Source organism: Antrostomus carolinensis, unplaced genomic scaffold, assembly GCF_000700745.2.
Source record: "Antrostomus carolinensis isolate BGI_N321 unplaced genomic scaffold, ASM70074v2 scaffold131, whole genome shotgun sequence".
In the NCBI taxonomy this organism is placed as follows: domain Eukaryota; kingdom Metazoa; phylum Chordata; class Aves; order Caprimulgiformes; family Caprimulgidae; genus Antrostomus; species Antrostomus carolinensis.
The window spans coordinates 5,891-26,596 of NW_010291759.1; the positions used below are offsets into that span (position 1 = coordinate 5,891).

Sequence of the window (20,706 nt, forward strand, 5' to 3'; positions counted from 1 at the left end):
GGATGAGTGGCTAGACGGGGGAGGTCTTAAACAGCCTTAGCCATGGTTACAAGATCAGTTGTGAATCTATTCCACTTGTGCAAATCTCTATAGACGTGCAAGATGAGTTTGTGTAATTAGCTTCTCTGCCTTCTATTATGTGGTCATTCTTTTATTTGTGTGATGTTTCCAATACTTCCAGAAACAGCAAAAGTTTCCTTGGACTCCATCTTATGGTGGTGTCAAATGATTGAGAAGACATATGGTGTCTGTAGGGAAATTTCTTGACAGTGGTCAAGAAAATGTGTTGCATCCTTAGTACCCTGTCTTGCTTTGCAGCAAACACTGCAAGACATTAACAAGATTTCTTATAAACTAAGTGCAGTTAAGTGTGGTATTAATGTGTCTAATGAACAGACATCTTAAAACTCAGAATAGAATTAGGCCTTCCTGTGTCTGTTTTCTTCTGGTATCACTTGTTTGATCCCCATTAATTTTGGTTATGTAAGAATGGAGTCCTGAATTGTGTGAAAGCATGAAAATAGAACTGAGATTTATGGACAGTCCTCATTGTATACTTATAATCTGTGTGTTGCTTTAGAGAAGTGAGAAGAGTCAGTGATATAAATATTATGATTGACTCGAGGAATGAGATGGCTGTGAGTCTTGATTTATTAATTTTCCTTCAGAGGCTATACCAAAGAGGTTGCTTTAGCTAGATCTTTTGTTGTGAAGGGATGGGGAAGAGGGGTTGTTGATAGTGTATATGAGTCCACATCTTAAGGTCATACACAGACCCCAATGAACAGTTCTGAATTTTTCAGAGGTTTAGGAAATTTTTTGACACTGCTGTCAGTGATCAAGGTGTTTAAACTTACTTATATCCGGTATACTCAAATGAGTTTCTAATCTAATTTTGCTAATATAAAAAAAAAAAAGTACTTGGAAACAAATGATAGCACGTTTTTGCATTGAAATTGTATTGCTCTACCCAGTGTTTCATGGCAAAACTGACAGGCTGTTTATTTTTGTAACCTCATAGGGACTTAAGTCACAACAAATTATCTTCAATCAAGACCAGTCTCTTGGATCACCTTCATAGTCTTCGGGAAGTGTAAGTTAATTTGTCTTAATTTAAACAAACAAAAAAACCACCCAGTGTTTGTGTATGCTAATTGTATAGCTGTTTCTTCAGGGATGATTGGTTGAACAACAAAGATGTTTGCTGTTCTGATATTTTACATTAAGTGAAACTGGAATTATTTCTTAATTTTGGGGTGACACTGTTCAGCAATTTAGCAAATCCAATGTACATACTTTTGATTAATTTCAAAGCTGACTCTACCTTTTCTAATATTAATAGGAAGTTGAACAACAATGAACTGGAGATCGTTCCGGATCTGGGGCCAGTCTCTGCAAATATAACTCTTCTGTCTTTGTAAGTAGATCTTACTCTTGTCCCTAGTTAGTGGAACTAACTCTACAGGGTTCATGGAAACACATGTATTACAGAGATTAAAGTGAAATAATTGGAAATAGAGCAGCTTGTGGTTAAGAAGTTGATTATGTCATATTATTTAGCAGGTTGTTTAAAATGTGTATAATTGAGCTTAATCCTTGTAGTTTTTATGCTTCCCTCAGACACAAAGACTGCATTAGAATTAATTTATATTGTGGTAGTGCCCAGAAGCCTCAGCCCTGTTGTGCTAGGCGCTGTACAAACATAAGTAAACGTTATGCAAACTTGTACAATACGACATTAAAACAAGAGTTACACTCTATCATTACGCATCTTGGCTGAAATCCCACTTGCGTTAAATCATGGCAGAATTCCATTATTTTCAGTGGGCAACATGGGGAAATCCCCTCGAGATGCAGCTTCAGGACAAGTATGTAGGTTAGAAGGTGTTTTGCCAATATCTTTAAAATGTCTTTTTCGAGCCTATTTTAATGTGCGGCATAATTTTCTTACGGCTGTGGCTAATGCGTATAATTGTGACACATGATTAGGTCTATGTTCCTTCTTTTGTTTGAAAGAAATTAGTAGGTTACTTGGTGAGGCATCTGTGATATGAGTATAAAGTTGTAAAAGACACATAGGGCCCAAAACCAAACCTGATTTTAAAGGAAACTTTATTCTTGAGGTTTTCACTTGAAATCAGTTAGATTTTATTTTTTTCTTGTGATCTAATTTTTCTAAAATGTTGAAGTAACTGCTACCAAAGATAGTTATGATCGTACCATTAATTGGAAAAAAAAATAAAAGATACTTTTTTCATGCGTGGAGTTTGAGTTCTATCAGTGGGAATCTAAAGTGTCTAAAGCTAGTAGTATGTAGCCCTCTGGCCAAATCCTGCCCTTCAATACTAATTGCAAGTTACCTTCCTTGAAGAAGCCTAAAGGGTTAAAACAATACAGTAAACTTTGGAAAGCTGTTCAGTTAATTAAATTGATCGCTATTCAATTGCTTACATCTGGTGATTTATAGGGGTTTGTTTTTACTCTAGGCCCAGGTCAGCTAAGTTAGCTGGTGCAGCCGCTGTGTCTGGACTGCTCTGTTTGAATAAGAACTAAGTGACATTTGATACTGATGTGGTTTCTTACAGATCAGAATCAGAAAAGAATGAAAGAAAAAGCAGATGGTGTCTGACAAATAACTGTTGAATTTAAGCATATCTTCTCTTTTGCATTGGTGTTGATGTTACTTTTACACTGGCATAGCATTCTGTAGTTTAAGCATCTAACATATCTAAAGAGTTTGGGTTTTTTTTACCACCTTGCTAAGGTTCTTTTTACCACAAAGTTGGAAATACTAACCTAATAGTGGTTTATATCCTCCTGCCTTACTTCTGATAAATACAAAATTGATAATTAGTCTTAGTATCTTCTCTAGTCCTTCTTTTGGAAACTTAACTAATTTAGATGAACCAAAAATCATCCTTCTGCAGCTGTGCAAAGTTTTTTGTATTCCTTTGAGAGAATAACTAAAAATCAGTTACTACTGGATTGGTTGTTCCATATCCTTAGATCACTAGCTTGGTTAATTTACTCAAGTGGTCAAACATAAGGAAAAACCTTTGTTAGATATGTGCTCTTCATTATATATACTGACACTTAAAAGTTGGGGGAGGGTGGGGGAGTATTTCTAAAAGCTGTTATCATACTACCAATGCAGTTAAAGGAGATCTGGTTGGGTGTTAGCATGCTCTTGTTTGAATTTCCATTACTACTTTGTGGTGTCAGAAGATTACTGAATATGTGTGCTCCAGCTGAGATTTAATACCTATTCTGTGACCACAGCAGAGATTCCTTGAGATTAATATGGTAGAAATAATTTATTAAGTAATTTCAAAGTTTTATGTTAACTTGTGAATATCAACGTATAATAGTTAGACGATTGTTTGTTCCATATCAAAACAGATGTACATAGAGCATAAAATTAGTGAGTGTTTAAAAAATAATCTTGTTTCTTTTGCAAAGGTTTCTTTTTAAAACATCTTGCAGGTTGGAAGTTATTTAGGTAAAGATGTTAAATCACATTTTACAGAAAATAATATAAATAAAGAGGAATGAACCTACAACAGTTGTCTGGCATAAAAATATGTAATATAGTGGTATCATAGATGGACAAATAATCAATCTAATAATACTTTGTTTTAGAAGTGAAAAAACATACCTTTTTTTTTCGGTGTTGGATGTTATTTGGAGGTATTTAATCACACTTGAGTTAATATGATATCTAAGTCGCGCAAAGAGAACACATACGGAACAATTAGATTATAAATTTTAGAACCATTCTTCAAAAAATAACTGTACTTGAAACATCTGATGACTTTCTTCAGGATTTTAAATTTTTATATGAAAGGAGCTTGTGGAGACTTTCCAAAACAAACCACTGTTTCCTTATTGAGTCTTTGTTCTGACTTTCAAATAATAACAGAAAAGAGGGTGCTAGTTTTCTGAAAATTGATTTGATTACATTTCTTACGAGACACATACACGTTGATTCATTACTGTCAGTTGAAAAGCCAGTTGTTTTTTCCAAGGAGTCTTCAAGGAATGCTGTGGAAATGGTGCCCTCCTTTCTTGCCAAAATCTTAATTGTTGAAGAAACTTCTTGCAAGAATCTGTTTTTCAGTTGTTAGTACTTGTGACACAGCTGTGGAGTCTTAGAATTTTACCTGTTCTGCACGAATTTTCTTGTACTTCAAAGAAAATCACACTGCTGGTATATCTACAGTGAATAATAGTGCAGGTATCTCTATACAGCGCTGTATGTCTAAATTCTTGAAACAGTATAAACAAGCATGGGTGGATTATCATGTTAGTGTAGTTTCCATTTCTGGAGCTACCTCATTTCTAAGCCATCTATTAGCCAGCTATTAGATCTAGCCATTAATTAATATTTGTCTGGCTTAGATATTTACATGTTGTTGAATTATGCAGGGTAGACATACCCAGAGCAGTAGATGTTCCCAGTCTCATGGTAGTGGTCTGTTGGTAACATAAAACAATGATACTGACATTTTATTTTTATGGATGCCAGTTAGAGAGTTGAACACCTTGGGAAAGAAAAGTATCAGGCAATCACAAACCTCCCACTACCCTGGAAAGACCTTATGTCTGTGTGAAGGAGTATACAAGCACGTGCAGGCGCACACTCATGACATACCTGGAGATGCACCTGTGATTTTATTCAGGTGCATGATGAGTATGTATCTTGTCACATGGCATAGGAGAGCTTCTGAGCCTCCTGGGAATCTGGAAACTGCTGTGAACTAAATGAAGGGTACTTTGGGCTAAATCTGCTCAGGAGGACTTAGGTTGTGAAGCTACCATGGCTTGCCGGGCACTTAACAGATGTAATATGTTCTGGACAGAGCAAAAAGTAGGATTCATCTTCCATACCCTAAATGCTTGAAAATTTGCCATCATAAGTATGAGTTACTAACTGTATATCCTCTTCAGGATGAGTAGAAGAGAAAAGGCTTTCTCTGAAATGATTTATCTTCCCTAAGATAGTTTAGATGACCTTTCTACTGAAGCCCATCTAGATGTCTATTTTAAACTAGCTTTTAGATGTCTAAGTTTAGGTTAGTTAAGTTTCTCTTTAAATGTCTAGCCAATGTACTTGGGCATGCCTGTCTTACAGTGATTTTATTTGCAAAGGTCTGATCACATCTTTCAGCGTTTGACTATTTAAGTCAAGTACTTGAAAATGAAAAGGCAGGGTGTTCTTTTTGCTCAACCACCCAGCCCTTTTCTGTCTTCTGTGTGAGAAGGCAGGGAGAGAGCAGTTTATCAGGGTAGAAAGTGAGAAGTTCAGACATCTGCCAGAGATTGCCTGCTCTCCAGTCAGCACAGTAGCCCTATCCAAGAGCCCAGCTACCCCCTAGTGCTGGACAACATAAGTTTTTGGGGAGAATACTGGATTTAACAGTTGATTACCACAAATATATCAGGTACAGGTGCAACACACAGTAATGTAGGTGTATTTATCTATCCCTAGAAGTAAAATATGTTACATGTTTCCTAATTTGCTTTCCTGAAGTGCTTGTAAAAACAGTTAAATTAACATAGAATTGCTTTAAATAGTTGTGGTAGAAAATTCTGCAGTTCTTGAAGAATAAACAAGTTACTTTTCATTGTTTCTAGGTAAGTGGGTCACTTTTGTGTCAGGTAGAGGAATGGGCGCTAACGCCCCCATTCCAGAACAAGCAAAGGTTCTCAATTTGGTTGCCTTTCTAATGGTATTCCTTGTCCAAGATCTACCAGTCCTGTCCTGTTTATCCTGAAAATCTGCTAAAGTCTGTGATATTGATGCATGAGAAGAAAACTAGTATTGCATTTTAGGTCTGTCATTGCTGTAAAGTTTTATACTTAGATTGAATCCCGGAGTAGACTGAAACCAAGTACAATAGCCTTGTATAGAAGTCCTGCATGATGTTTAACTAGCATTTGCATAGGGATTTTACTTTAAAACTCTTCAGAAATCGTTAGCTACTTTTAGTCTGATTAGTGATTTGGTGTGATTAGTGCTTTGTAAAGAAGAAAGACTGATTTGCAAAGGCTGCAACGTTATTTAAGGATATACAGTTTAAATAAGAAACCCATGCTACTTTACTTGCAGAATTTTTAAGAATACATAATTGTAGGCATCAACATCATCAGTGCACTGTATCTTTTGAGTACTGTGGCAAGTGGAATATCCTTTTAGTTTATGTTGTAAAGATTGATCATGTTAGTCTAGAACACAAACAGATACTTGGCCTTACTAAAGCCAGGGTGGAAAATACAAAGTTCATGGTACAGAAGTAAAAGGAGCATGGGTGATTTCACGATTCAGTGATGTTTTTCAAGTTTTACATTAGTATGTGGTTTGTATTACGTTGCTACTTCATTTTTTTCAGAATGTGAAATCTTCTTTTCTTAAGAGACACATAGAATATGCAACATACTACAGGTTTTCCTCTGCTACCCTCAGAGGACCTCGAAGTCCATCTGTACAGGAAAACTTTAAGGCAGTTAAAACAAGGAATTGCATCACCATTCACTTTGAGTTCTGAGACCATGAAAAATGTTACCATTATTGAGGAGACTTCTTGAAATGTGCCCATTTGTTTTTTTAGGTGCTGGACAAACTACAAGTCACTTTTCTGAAGGCTTTCTGTGGCCTTCGATTTGTAATGTCTTTCTGTTGGTGTATGCTGAATTTAAACGCATTGGCTTTGAAGACACATGTCTTGTGTCCTGGATGTTTAAAAAGGTAAAGGAACAAAAAAATATTAACAGAAAAGATTGATAAGGAGTTAAAAACAGGACAAAAGGACTGTAAAGGAGCCACTCTTCGGTAACTGCAGGGCTCACAAGTTTTCAAAGTAATCAAAATTCTTTCAGCTTTCAGTGTAGCTTTCTGATAAGCCACTATGAAATAACTCTGATTACTTGGTTATGATTACTTGATTATTAGTCTTGGCCCTTTGGTGTTCAGTGAAAACTTCTGAAAAGCAAACCTAAAGCTAAAAGTAAATTGTTCTACTGAAAAAGTACAGTCTTTCTCTTCGAAGGAAAAAGAAAAGCAAAATTATATAAGCCATCAACAATGATTTGTTTAAAAAAATAATTATTTTGTTCACTGCAAACAAATAAAAACCCAGGGAGTGCCTAGAAAGTTTTTTTTCTTTTTTTTTTTCAGGTCCAGACAGTAGTGTGTGCTCTGAATGGAAGGTTCTGTTTGTTGCTCATCTAACCCATACAGCTGCAGCAGAGAATTTGTTGGAGAAGATCTACAAGTTTTAGTGTATACTAGGCTTCATAAATAAGCTCTGGAGTTTTAAGATTAAGTTATGAAAAGAGCCAGGTTTAGCTTTGTGTCTTCCTGTGTTAACTCCTTCCTGCTACCTTGCTTAGTTGCTTATTAATCCTGTTCTCAGTCATCAGTAAAATCTCTTCAGTAGACAGCATGCTTTGCTCCAATCTGAATAAAATCCTGTCGATGAAAGACCTGGTTATAACACGGTTGTTTCTTGAGGTGGTAAACCATTGTGCTGTCAGGCAGTGGCGATGGAGCTAACTCCAATGTGATACAGACCTTTAGCATGTGGAACTTAGGATACTGAAGTATCAAAAGCCCTTTACTTACAGGGCTTTCAGAGTGAATGGAATTGTTCATGCTACCTAACTTAAATATATGATCTGAAAAAGGATTTTTCTTTATAAGCTCTTAAGACTAAGTAAACTAACTCTTAAATTGAAGTGGCTTCTCATAGATCTGTGCGAAGGAAGGTGTTGAGCTTGTAACTAAAGTTTTGTAAATTTTAGGCAGCTTCGTGCTTGCTTCTGTTCTCCTTACCAGGAAGGATAAAAAAAACTATCAGAATATTCTGACCTTCTTTATTTGGGGAGGGAAATAATAGAGCATATAGTGGTCACTGATTTTCATTTTTGGTTTAAAAAAAAAAAAAAAAAATCTGTTGTCAAGAAGATTCTCTTCCAAAATTTGAGCATGCACTGTCACATTCTAGTTTTGATTAATTAACATACAACTTAAGTACCTATCAAACTTTCTGCACAAACATAGTTACTGATTAATCCCTTATACTATTTAGAAGATATTTTATTTTAGTATTGTATGTCTGTTTCTGTTTAAAATGTGGAAAAGTATATTTAAATATGTTTTGCGATAATGGGCATCCCAGGTCATGCTTCAGATAGTCATCTTGTGAAATAAAATTCAGTTAATTGAAGGAAACATGCAAAATGGGTTATATATTTGCCCCAGCTGGCAATGTGGAAAGAAGAGTGATAGTTTGCACTGTGTGGCAGTATCTTAATAAGGAAACTCCTGCCAAGTGCCTTCTGTAAAGACGGAAGTTTGTTGTTTTGTTTTTATAATCCTTGTTTGCAAGATTATTTGGAATAGGGGTGAGTATGAAAAATCTGCCCCTCTGTCATTTCACGGTAGGCTGGGAGTGGAAGCTGTGCGTAAAATCCAGGAGAACACTTTCTCAGTTTGCATTTAGAAGGCTACAGTCACAAGAAAGAAGTTTAGATGCAACTTCTGAAAATGAAAGCTTACGTTCAGTAAGAGTGGATGCCTTTCCCTTCTGTGCTTGCCAGAGAAAGTGGTATTGTGTGTTTATAAAGCTAGCGTACTAAACTGAAGTCTGGCTCCCATTATTAAGAAAACGTTGGTCAAATATTTTGCAGCCTTGTCATCTCTTCAGCTACCACTTTATTATGGGAAAGAGTAAGATTTGGATGCTGCCTGGAAGAGTTTGTTTTGAAGAAGGATTGAAAGAAAGGATAGAGGAATGCCAGACTGGGCTTCAGGCATAAGGCTAACTTGGAGAAAGTCCCAAAAATGAGAGTGGTGGTAAACCATGTGTGACTTGGGCTGAAGTTGTGAGCAAAAAGCTAGAGTGAAGAAACTTACTGGAATTAGTTCTTGCAGTCTTTGACATTTGGTGCGGAGACTAAGAGGAAGTAAATGAAAGAATTTGAAAAGGAACCTGTCTTACTCAGACTTGCAGACATGGAAACTAGGTTTGATGGCAGCAATTTAGACTGAATGATGGAAGAAGTATGTAGAAACGCAGAGTTTGTTGTATCAAAAATATAAAGTAGTGAGAGCTTAGATGAATGTTTTTGCAACGAGAATGGAAAAGAATGCAAATTTTATGAGCTTTGCAGTGGAAAAAATCTGGCATGACTTTCTGATCAACAGTGTTAAAGAAAAAAATGAATTAAAAAGAATAATAATGGATCAGAAAAATAGAGAACACTGTTCCTGTGTGGCAAAATGGAAGAATGGTAGGAAATTTTACCAAGGAGGAGGTGCCAAGTTGTAGGGAATACGGTACAGAGGATGCAGGAAGTCAGAATGAAGTTAAGAGGTCAGGCGTAAATATTTGAGTTATATCTTAGAGAAGTGATAGGTGGTTATTGCAATAGAGCAGTGAAATGTAATGGCTCAGTGCCTTGAGTGAAATAGAAGTGGACAGGAGCACATCCCTCAACTTCTACTAACAGCTGAGATTAGGGGTAGATCTAGAAGCGTGGACAGTCTGAAGTGCTTAGGCCTTTGTATGCACCCTCCAAAAGGGAGGGTTGGCTCTGTATCGATAAAGGATAGGTGTTTTTTACTTAAGAGCCCATACATCAGTTTAGAAATATGATTTATAATATTGGAAGGCATTATGCTGGCTTTAATCTAGGTCATATTTAATATTGTCAAAGATTTTATCATTAACAGTCACAGATGGCACCAAACTGGACTGGAATCAGGAGAGAATTGTTATGAAAGTATCACGTTTGGAAGTTTGGATTTGTCTTTCTCTTCTTTTTAATGATCATCTCTGATTCCAGAGTTGTTTCTGCATGTTTCTGTTCCCCTTTACCCAGTTTATGTTTGGTTTAGGAATCAAGAAACCTTTGGTCTCAAGTGTTGAACAGCGCATCAGTAGCCTACAGTGTTCTTAGTTTTTATTTTCTACTTTATGCCTGTATACCACAAAAAGCACAAAAACCAGCAGAGACTTGCTGACATGCCTGAAAGAGTAGTGATGTGCACAGATCATGGAATGAGGAGACCATAAGAAGAAAGAACAATTGCTTGCTGCAAGGAATGCAGCGTGTGTGAAGGAGGCATCAGACTTTTAGACCTACTGGTCTAAAATTAGGACTGGAAGTGAGCCAGAATCCTGACTCTATTTCTGGTATCTTCATCTTGGAGAAAAAACATTTCACCTGAAATACTTCTGTATCTAACAGTTAAGAAGATTCAGAAAAAGTGATGTTCTTAATTTGGTGCAGTTGGATGTCTAATGGTGAGAAGAGCATGTAGTCCCATTCATATCAGGGGATAAGGGTAGTGTTCAGCTTGAAACCATACTTGCAGTATTTTAAATGTAATTGTTCATTACAGCCTGATTAATTTTAGTAGTCAAATGATTAGAAATTGAAGTGTGGGGGGGAATCTCTTTTCTCTCTTCCTTCTTATAGGAGTTACTGAGACTCTTTCTTCTGATATGTGCTCCTTGAAGTTGACCAGCCTTATCCTAAAAGCCACAAAACATGAGTCTTCCAGAACTTTCTGAGGAAGTTTATCACAGTATTGATTTTTCATCTTTACTATGATTTTTTTTTTTGTTCTGTTTGCTTAAATTTTCTTCTACTCAGAGTCTTGACATCATTGTTTCTTACAAGAGCTCCAGAAGTCCAAAGGAGTTTGGGAGGGAGGAGGGAGAGCGCAAGAAAGAATAGATGATGTGCCAGGAATCGTATGATGTCAGTGGGTGAGTGGAGGGAAAAACAGGTGAAGCAACCACAGAGGTATGAGGAAATGTGAAAAAGGAAGCTGTAAGCTGAAGTGGCACATAATGGAGACCACCTGGTAAATGCTTGGCTGTGGACAATCATGTCTGCTTTGCCTGTGCTCTGATTTGGTTGCTTCCAAGCCAGCTCTAATCTGGAAGCCATGTAAACACAAGATGGTCAAACTAAACATCTGTGAAACCCAGTGTCTTGGCTTCATCACTGCTCAGGAAGATATATCTATCCCTAGCAGAGTTTCTTTCTCTTTACGTATTCTCTTAGTCTCTAGCAAGAGACTCTACTGTGATTTAATTTACCTGTTTGTTAGGCAGATTCAATATATCCTGCATGTCAGGGCTTAGTTGGGGGGGATACCGTCTTAGTCCAGAATCACACAGATGTTAAAACAGTTACTTCACATCTAACAACTTTGGAGAACAGGCTGCACAGACACAGCTCTCCAAAATTGCCTTTGTAGACAACTTGTTTTTTACCATGTTGTTCCACCTCTAGACTGCTGCACATGTTCCTTGTCAGGATCATGGTGTAAGATAAAACTAAGAGGTTCTCAAAGCACAGCAGATCAAGATCTACCTGGAAGAAAGAGTTGTGCTTGTGAAGGAAGTGCAAGAGTATTTATTTATTTTTGTGCTGAGATTTTTGAATAGAAACAAAAGAACTTTAGGTCCTAATCTGTTTCAGAGTTGGGGCTTCTGTATTACAGGATCAGAGTAATGAAGCTTGCAAACTTGCATAGATATTTCTCTGACTTAAAAATCATTACATATTGACAGTCTTTATCAAGAGATACTTAGTCCTGCTATCTCAGATCTGTAAAAAATTGGGTTGGTGGGGTTTTTTTGTTTGGTTGGTTGGGTTTTTTTTCCCCAGCACGAGAACTATTATGTCTAAATGGTGTTAACTGGATCCTTAACAAAATGGATACGAAGGTTGCTGTCCTGCTTTATATTTCCCCAGAGGCAAAGAAAGTACAAGTTGATATGTCAGATATGTTGCAGCTGTTATATAGAGTGAATCTTGAGATCATGATTGACAGGGGTGTTGTAGATGTTTTGGCCTAGTGGTGTGGTTAAAGTCACAAATGTTGAGACAGAAAGCTAAGATTTCTCATACCTGAAATGAAAAACTGATATTCTGTCTTAAGCTGGTATTCACACAGGCTTATGTAAAAATAATTATATCAGTTTGCATGCACTATTGGGTTGTTGGGGTTTTTTTTGTTGTTTTTTTTGTTTGTTTGTTTGTTTGTTTTTTTCCTGCAAGTCAGTGTGTAGGCACTCAAATTGCAAAAGGCATGTTCAAATTTATGCAAGGTATTCTTAATGGTGTTATCTGTGTTCTTTGATGCTCCTGCTGCTTTAGCTGTAACAGGAGAAGTTCCAAGGAAGCTGCAGCATGTTGCTGTTCCCTGCACATGAGAAGTGGTGATCAAGTGTCCAGCACTTTGCTGGAAAGTTGAGTTTTGTTTTGGTTGGTGTTTGGGTGATTTTTTTGTTTTGTTGTTTGTTTTGTTTTGTTTGGGGTTTTTTTGGCACAGTGAACAAACTTGTATGCCATTGGGCCAACACAGAGGATACTGTTTGGTTCTGCCTTGACAATTAGATAGGCTTGCATTTTAAAGCATGTCCTTCTTGACTAATTTTTATGGTGATTATGAGGAAGCAGATACATTGTTTTTATTTGATTTACTTAAATGATGATTGTGAAGAAAAATCAAATAAAAATTTAACTTTCTAATTTTAACTAAAGTTGGACCTGAAAGTACAACTATTTGGATATGTTCAGTGCTGGATAATCTCCTTCTAGGTGTGAATTCTGGCCCTTAAATTTTTTTGAAGAGAAAACTGGACTAGGAGGTTGGGGCAATAAGGAGTGAACCAGTCAGATTTTTTTTTTTTTCTTTTAGTAGCTTCTACAAATACAAGTAAGCAGGAAGGTGCAGTGAGTGCTGGTTTGAGTTTCATTGTGGGATGGACTAGGACTTTGATGTGTAGCTCTGTTTCAGTGAACAAAAGAAGTTACTTTCTCTCCACAATATGACCTTTACCATCGCCAAAAAAGAAAAACCCTTGAAACAAACAAGCTGGATTTTTTATTTGTTTGTTTTTGTTGTAACCTGGTCTGTGTCAGGTAATTTGCCAGTTAGTTTAAGTGCTAATCTGAAGGCTGTCTAAGAGTTTTACTTGGTTCCATTAGGTCCAACTAAACTTTGTAATACAGGGACCATTATCCTGCCAGTTGTGAGGAATTTCTGTTTTATGGAGCAATGCTGACACAAAGACAGCACTGTGCAAGCCGTCTCTATAACTGAACACTTTCACACTGCAATTTAGGAGGCGTGCAGTTCAGGAAATTGCTGGCTTCTGCTGGAGCACACTTTTACTGCAAGGAAAATTTTATTCGTCACTCAAGTAATTGGCAGTTTTAATACCTTGTTAGTAATTACCTTATAAACAAACTAATGCATAAAGGAAAGGTTCTGTGACCTGTTGTCTAACTCATGGTCTTATTTGGCCAGTGGGACTGGCACATGATGGTGGTGTTTGTTGTTGTTTTTTATTAAAGTAATTTGTTTCCATTTATTATAAATACTTTCAGCTAAGAGTTAAAAAAATGCAGTGTACCTCTACCAGACAGCCTGAGGAATGAAACACGATACAAGCACAGCGTTGGAGGGACTGCAAGATCACTTACCCGTTCCCACATGTGGTCAGAAGGCCCATTAATCTAACTTCTGGTTCAGTTTTTGAGTCAGGACTTCTTTGTCTCGAGCAGTAATCCCCTCCACGCTCTTTGAATATGTGAGGGTTGTCCCTGCTGCCCTAAATGTGTGGCTTAATATTTGATCCAGAGCAAGTATTTCCAATAAAGGCAAACACCTTCCAGAATCAACATTCTTGTTGATAGTTTTACTGAAATTGCTTTTGCCTGCAATCTGTAGGAGCTGAGGAGAGCTCTTAAATTTTGATAATTCATCATATTAGGTACAGAATGTACTACAGCCAGAACTGACTTGAACTTCCCTAGGTAACAAGGATCATTTCGGGTTACATTCATTCAACTGATTGTGATCTGTTTTCCCCTATGTACCATTAGCCCCAAACAAGTAAACCCATTAATCTTGCTGATGTGTGTGTATGATTCTGTACATTATGCAACTGGGATGGAAAAACTGGTAAGTTGCTGGGTATGAACATGTAATATGATCGCTGGGAAAAGTACATTTCATTGGAAGTGAAAGGAGGGCTGTTCCTTATAGTAGACTAGGATACCCATATCTTTAAACAGTTGCAGAATTTGTGTTGCAGAACTGGGTGCAATGATTACCTGAAGTTTGATCAGACATGGAGTCCAGAACCTCTGTAATGAGCTGTAATAAACACAAATTTTATTATTTTCAATCTTGGTAGAAAAATCTATAGATGAAATACTGGGTCTGATTGCATAATTACAGAATGTCTTTCCGAGGGAGCAGACTGTCATTGATCTCCTCTAATCTATCTCTGTTTTTATGGAAATTCATAAAAATTGATTTTTATGCTGTAGGAGTTTCCAGAAAAATTCAGTGTCTAGCCACTGTGATGTTAATTTGGTTAAAATAGAAAACAACTCTAATCTGATTTAGTTACAATACTGGGACATACTGGGGCATTCAGTGCAAATACTAGATATTTCTGGGGTTTTACATCTTGTTTTAAAAGCCATGAATTGCTGTAACTGGATTATAATGCTTGTTTGCTGGGAATATGTTTTAAGAAATGTTGATGAACACATTTATTTAGGGCATTCCAATTTGGGATGTGGAATGGCTAGAGAATGTACTTTATTGGTTTTCTTTAACTAGAAATTATTTTCAAGTGGAGGAATTGTGAACTAACTTTTCATCAGTCATGTGTAGTTAACAAGTGTTTACTCTGGAAATGACAGTCTCTTGACTACTGTCCTTAAATTTCAGGACCAGTAACAAGATTGCCAGCATCTTGTCTGAACATCTGAAGCCATTTCAGAGTCTAGAAACTTTGGACTTGAGCAACAACAATATATCAGAGCTAAAAATATCATCATTTCCATCATTGCAGCTTAAGTATCTGTAAGTAAAACATAGTATTACTTTTTCTTCTTTCATGCTACTTTCAAAAATCTTATTGGAAAACAGATTGGCAGCTGTTTGTTAAGCTACTGAATCCTTCAATTAGTTGCACATTAAATATTTATTCCTGCTTTCACCTATTGAGTTTAACATAAGCTGCTAACTTTAATACATGAGTTGTTGCAATGAAATGTTTTAATTCATAAAAAGTGAAGGTCAATTAGATGTGTCTCTTGAGAGAAATAATTATGTAACAAAATGAATAAAAGTTCTCTATGGTTGGGCTAGGGTTGAGTTACATGGAGTTTGGTGGACTTAGTCTACCTTAATCCTTATTCAGTAATACTGCAGTGCCAGAGCTATACTGAATAAAGTAACAGGGTTGCAACGTGCTATCTTCTGCCAATCATGCACTCCTGCAGAGTGGAGCAAAATGTTGGTGGTGAAGTACTATTTAACCATAGACTCGGCTGTCAAGAACTCTAATTAATATGATAAATGAAATCACTTCTATCAAGGAGTAGGCAGCACAAGAGCTTTGTGATTCACTACTTGATATTAAGAATTTATTAAATAACGATAAATTTAACCTTCTAGACATTGTTTCAACAGGTACATTAACAGTAACCGAATAACCTCTGTGGAGCCTGGTACCTTTGACAATTTGTCTACCACACTTCAAGTATTGAAACTGAACAGGAACAAAATTTCAGCAATCCCTCAAAAGATGTTTAAACTCTCCCATCTGCAACACCTGTAAGTGCAACCTACAATTGACTAATTGTTTTCAGGTTTTCCAAAGCACTGGCAGTTCTTGAACTTTAGCCTTTAATTTAACCAGAGGCAGAGTGAGACAGACACAGAAAACATATTACTACTACCCTTACTAACTGCAGCTTTCATACAGAACAAAACTAGTCTTATGTATTGGTGAGATGTGAATAGTCTTTGTGTTTAAAATCATGTTTGCCTGTTAAAAAAAAAAAAAAAAAAGGCAGGCTAGAGAACGGCCAATAGCAATGTTCTTGTAAGAAAGCATTGTAAAAATACAAAGTTAAGTAAACTTATGTAGTTCACTACAGCAGTCAGCAGTCTCTTAGCTGTTTTGTGCTTTCTTGGTGAAAGGAAGGGAATTAATTTACTTTCAGAAGGTATGACAATAAGCAATTAACTTGAGTAGATAGATATCCATCAACTTCACTGTTGTCTATAAAAGTTTAACCTAATAAGTAATGCAGTTATTTAATATAGAAGAAGATGGGGAAAATTATTTGTTTATTTAAAAAAAAAAAACAACCACACAAAAAAAAAAAGTGCAGGAAGTTGACAAGACGGTGGGCTGGGACTGCACTTTGTCAGATCCTGAATAGTTATTTTCCACATTAGACAATCAAGAATTAAGAATTATGGGCTCTTAGGTTAGCCTTGAAAGTGAAAAATCATAAGAAAGTCTTAGAATGCTTGACATCTGGAAGCAGTCTTTTCTGTATACAAATGCAGAAAGAGTTTGACTCAAGCCTCAGTAGAAGACTCTGAGAACAGTCCTGCAAAGCTCAGGATTTGTTACCGATCTTAGTAGATTTTCTGATCTTCAGATTCAACTGAAATTTTGAACGTTGATGATATTCTTGCCTAAAAAAGTTCTACTCATTCACAATTTAATTGGTAGGCTGACCTAGTTTTGTTAGGTAGCTAATCTGAAATGAAGGCAAAAAATTTGTGTTATCTGAAAGAAATATTCAGAGGAGGAGTGGGAAGAACTGAAGGCTGTTCTTACTGAGTGTTCTTCACTCATACACATCTAAATACAGGAGAAGGATTAGGTCACTCTGTCAGGTATCTGTTATCAGGTTGAGTTCGTATCAGGCTGCCAGAGAGGAAAGCTGAATTCTTACAAGACTGAGACTCTGAAAAATAGTTGTGCTATAACTATGGAGAGGGAATTATTTAGGCCTTTATTTTCCATGGGGAAGTAAGTTTTGGAAGGACAAGATTCTTCTAAGTTTGGTAGGGTGCAGGTTGATCTAAGACCTTCTTGAAGGGGCAGATGATCACTCGTTGTACAAGGGTCTTTTCTTAGTATTGTCTAATCCTGTCTCTTTATACTATATAACACTTGTTGCTAATAATTAAACTGTTAATTTAACAAATGATGGTTAGTTTAAATTCGCTGTTATAAAAAAAAAAAAATAATGTTCTTTGTGACTATGTGAGGCTAGACTTCCCTTTTCACATAGCTCAGAAAGCTGCTTGGGTTTGGTTCAGGGTTTGGAGTTAAAAAGGACCAAAGCCAAGAAAGTGTTGTGGAGGGCAGGAAAAAAGGAAGTATTGAGTACCACTGTCACTGCAGCTTGCCCCACAGCTAGTTATGCTTTGTAACTCCCTTCCAGAATACACATGGGTCCCAGTTTCTGATTTACAAGGGCTGTGTGTAGTGGCAGAAAGGTGAGTGCCAAGACTGCTTGAGAAAGAGGGAAAGAACTATTTGTAACTAGTTGTGGAGAATGAAGGAGGAATATGTAACGAATACTTGAGTCCAGATTAAGAAAGAAAGAATGATTAATTTTGCCTAGTTCTCACAAAAAAAACCCCAACTTCTTTCTGACTGATTGATTTTTGATTGCAATTACAAGCTAACCTTAATGACTCTACTGTTGGGTAAACACCAGGAACTTGCTTTCACTTCTGAATTCATGAACAGGATTAACCATTACATTATAGGTCTATAAGGACTCTTTAAATCTGAAAATCAAGGAACTACCCCATACTTGTCCTCAGTGTCAGAATGGCAGAACAGTATTAGGATGGTTAAAGCATATAATGCGTTACAATAAAATGTTTGGGTTTTATTACATCTTTTCTCTGTTGTTTTATGTGCAAGAAAAGTATTTAAATAAGGTTTGTTTCCAGAGAGGGAAGAAAGATTGTTGGCATGCAGGTACGCTTACTTTGCTGTAACTGTACGTTTTATTGATGCAGGGAGCTGAATCGCAACAAAATAAAAAAAATAGATGGGCTGACTTTCCAAGGGCTTCCAGCTTTGAAATCATTAAAACTGCAGAGAAATGGGGTTACTAGACTTATGGATGGTGCTTTCTGGGGATTGACCAACATGGAAGTCTTGTAAGTATCAACTTTTTTTGATAGATTCTGCTGATAACGTATTAAGTAGAATTGCACAAAATGAATAGAATTGCTTGATAAATTTAAAGATGTTTTTCAATTAAATTGTTCCAGTGTGGCTTGAAAAGCGGCAGGCAGTCATTGGTGGAAGTGTAGTACGGCATGTTCTGAATGCTTGCATACAACTCTAAATGTAAATAGACTGCAGCTATCTAGCCAGTGCCATAAAGTCAGATGTGGACCTGTGGCAAAGCGCGCACGCCGCTGAGTTTCTGAACCTTATGCCTTTTATCTGTTTGTATGTGTTTGTAGGCAGCTGGACCATAACAACTTAACTGAGGTAACCAAAGGTTGGCTTTATGGCTTGCTGATGCTGCAGCAACTCCATCTCAGCCAAAATGCCATCAGCAGGATCAGTCCTGATGCCTGGGAATTTTGCCAAAAACTCAGTGAGCTGTGAGTAGCTTTTATTCTATTCCAGTTTTGAAAGCCCAGTACACACCAAAGTATGAACTTCTTACCACTGATCTGTGAATTTTTCATAAAAAAGTTTCCAAAGTGACAACAATTTTTTTTTTGTATGAGAGACAGTTATATTTTGTTGAAAGAAGGTGAAGCCAACCATGACTGCTTCATTTCGCTATGGCAGCTGTAACACAGTCATTTTCAAATTAAAGAAACTCATCCTGCAATAATTTGTGAATTGTCAGAAATGATACACAAGCTGTGTGGTCAGAAATTATGTAGTAGGTTTTGTGATAGTTGTAAGGGAAAAAATCCCACCCCTCTTCCCCCCAGAAAAAAAAATTCACCTGGATTGAACTGGTAATAAGTGTTGCAGCATAAACATTAAAATACATTTTTCCCCTGAATTTGCAGAGATTTGACGTTCAATCACTTAGCAAGGTTAGATGATTCAAGCTTCGTTGGTTTAAGTGTGCTGGTTGGACTGTACATTGGAAACAACAAAGTAAATTACATTGCTGATTGTGCCTTCCGGGGACTTTCCAATCTACAGACTTTGTAAGTTGACAAACTCAGTTTTTAAGGTAAAAAACCTTAAAAAAAATCCTCAGTGTCTATAGATTTTTTTTTTTTTTTTCATATGAACTATATAAGAACCTTTTGTGGACTTTCCCAGATCAGCATGTGTTTTTCTTACAGTAGGATTTTTTTTTTTTTTTCAGAATAGTTGGAAGAGGGGGGACTTCTTTCGTTAAGGCTGTGCACAGTGGATGGTAGTAATTATTATATGAACTTTGAGTAGCATTGTTATGGGAAAGGCATGTCTGCGTTCAGAGGCAACAAGGAGCACTGCTACGTACAGCTTTAGGGATCTGGATCATAGTTTTGTGTCAAGTGAATCAACATTTTCCCTCGTGGTAGAAATAAGAAGACAGAATTCAAAACTGTGTATTACTATGGCTACTGATGCTTGTCATGACTGGGCAATTGCTATTTCAAAAAATGCTTGAATGCTTAAAGCATTTCTTAAAGGAAGGGGAAGAAAGAAGTAAACTAATTAAATATATTCTGCTTCGTTAAAATCTGCCAATTGCTTACCATTGACCCATCTGTTAGCCAGATGAATGAAGTGGTTGCCTTTCCCTCTAGGCTTTGAAAAGGGTGCTAACATTTTACTTTCAGGGGTTTGCTCACAAACTCATACTTTGGGCATCTAGCAAAGATGCAATTCAGAGGGGTGTATGCTGGGGTTTTTTAAGTAGACAGATATTGATCATAAAGAGAGGAAGTCAGAGACTTGTGAGGTGACTAGGAATTAAGTGTTAAACTTTTCCTCCTAGGTTTTTTTTTTTTTCTCTCTTCTAGCCCTACCCTGTTCATCCTTTGCTGACACACTGTTCTCACAAATCTCTAATATCTTTACGCTTCACAGATGATTAAGCTAGTGTTGTGGATGTTGTAGGATATAAAAATGATTCACTCTTATGAATAAAAAAATCTCTGTGTATTCTCTGTGTGTTAATATGAACTTAAAAAGGCATGAGTGTATTTTGTTTTGAAAGGGCAACGTCTGATCCCTTCCTGTCCTGTGACACTCATTCTTTTAAGATAGTCTTGTATCTGAATACCCTTGTAGGGGAATGTGGGTTTGTTTTCTAACGGTTCTTAAAATGGTTGGGTTTGTGATCTTTTTAATTTTAAGTGAAAACAATACTAATAATCGTCAAAGTCTCTTAGTAAAAATTGAAATTAAATAGCTAATCAGAAAAAGCTTCTCTTTAAAAAACAAACAAACAAAAAAGAACTTACCAGAAAACTATTTTAGAACTTGTTTTAAATAATACATGCTCTTGAAGAAGTATATACCTTGTTCTTTTTAATAGTTCTTGTAGTTTGATTTCCCCTTCCCTTTTAAACAGGGATCTGAAAAACAATGAAATATCATGGACTATTGAAGATATGAATGGTGCCTTCTCTGGCTTAGATAAGCTTAAGAAGCTGTGAGTATTGCTACAATATTGTATCTCATCATTCCATTAAAAAATTAGCTTAGACTTTTGTCTCAAGGGACAAGCCCAACACTTAATGATATTATATTTTCCATAACCTATGTGATTTTTTTTTTTTCTCTCTTACTGTTTTGTTCTCTACAAAATGTTGCTTTCCTATACAAGTTCTAGATTTTTCAAATAAAATAATCTGAAATATTTTAA

The 20,706-nt window shown here is 36.5% G+C and overlaps 1 protein-coding gene across 1 annotated transcript in view; it reads left to right on the forward strand.

The window, feature by feature from the left end:
• Positions 1 to 1,021: 1,021 nt before the first annotated feature.
• Positions 1,022 to 20,706, forward strand: part of LRIG3 (leucine rich repeats and immunoglobulin like domains 3) — a gene marked incomplete at its 5' end in the record, with an annotated part of 34,504 nt that continues 14,819 nt past the window's right edge. The window contains 8 exons of the mRNA XM_010176700.1: positions 1,022 to 1,093; positions 1,343 to 1,417; positions 14,771 to 14,905; positions 15,518 to 15,661; positions 17,885 to 18,028; positions 18,341 to 18,484; positions 18,908 to 19,051; positions 20,413 to 20,493. Coding sequence (XP_010175002.1) covers positions 1,022 to 1,093; positions 1,343 to 1,417; positions 14,771 to 14,905; positions 15,518 to 15,661; positions 17,885 to 18,028; positions 18,341 to 18,484; positions 18,908 to 19,051; positions 20,413 to 20,493 — 939 coding nt within the window. The remainder of the gene's footprint in view (positions 1,094 to 1,342; positions 1,418 to 14,770; positions 14,906 to 15,517; positions 15,662 to 17,884; positions 18,029 to 18,340; positions 18,485 to 18,907; positions 19,052 to 20,412; positions 20,494 to 20,706) is intronic.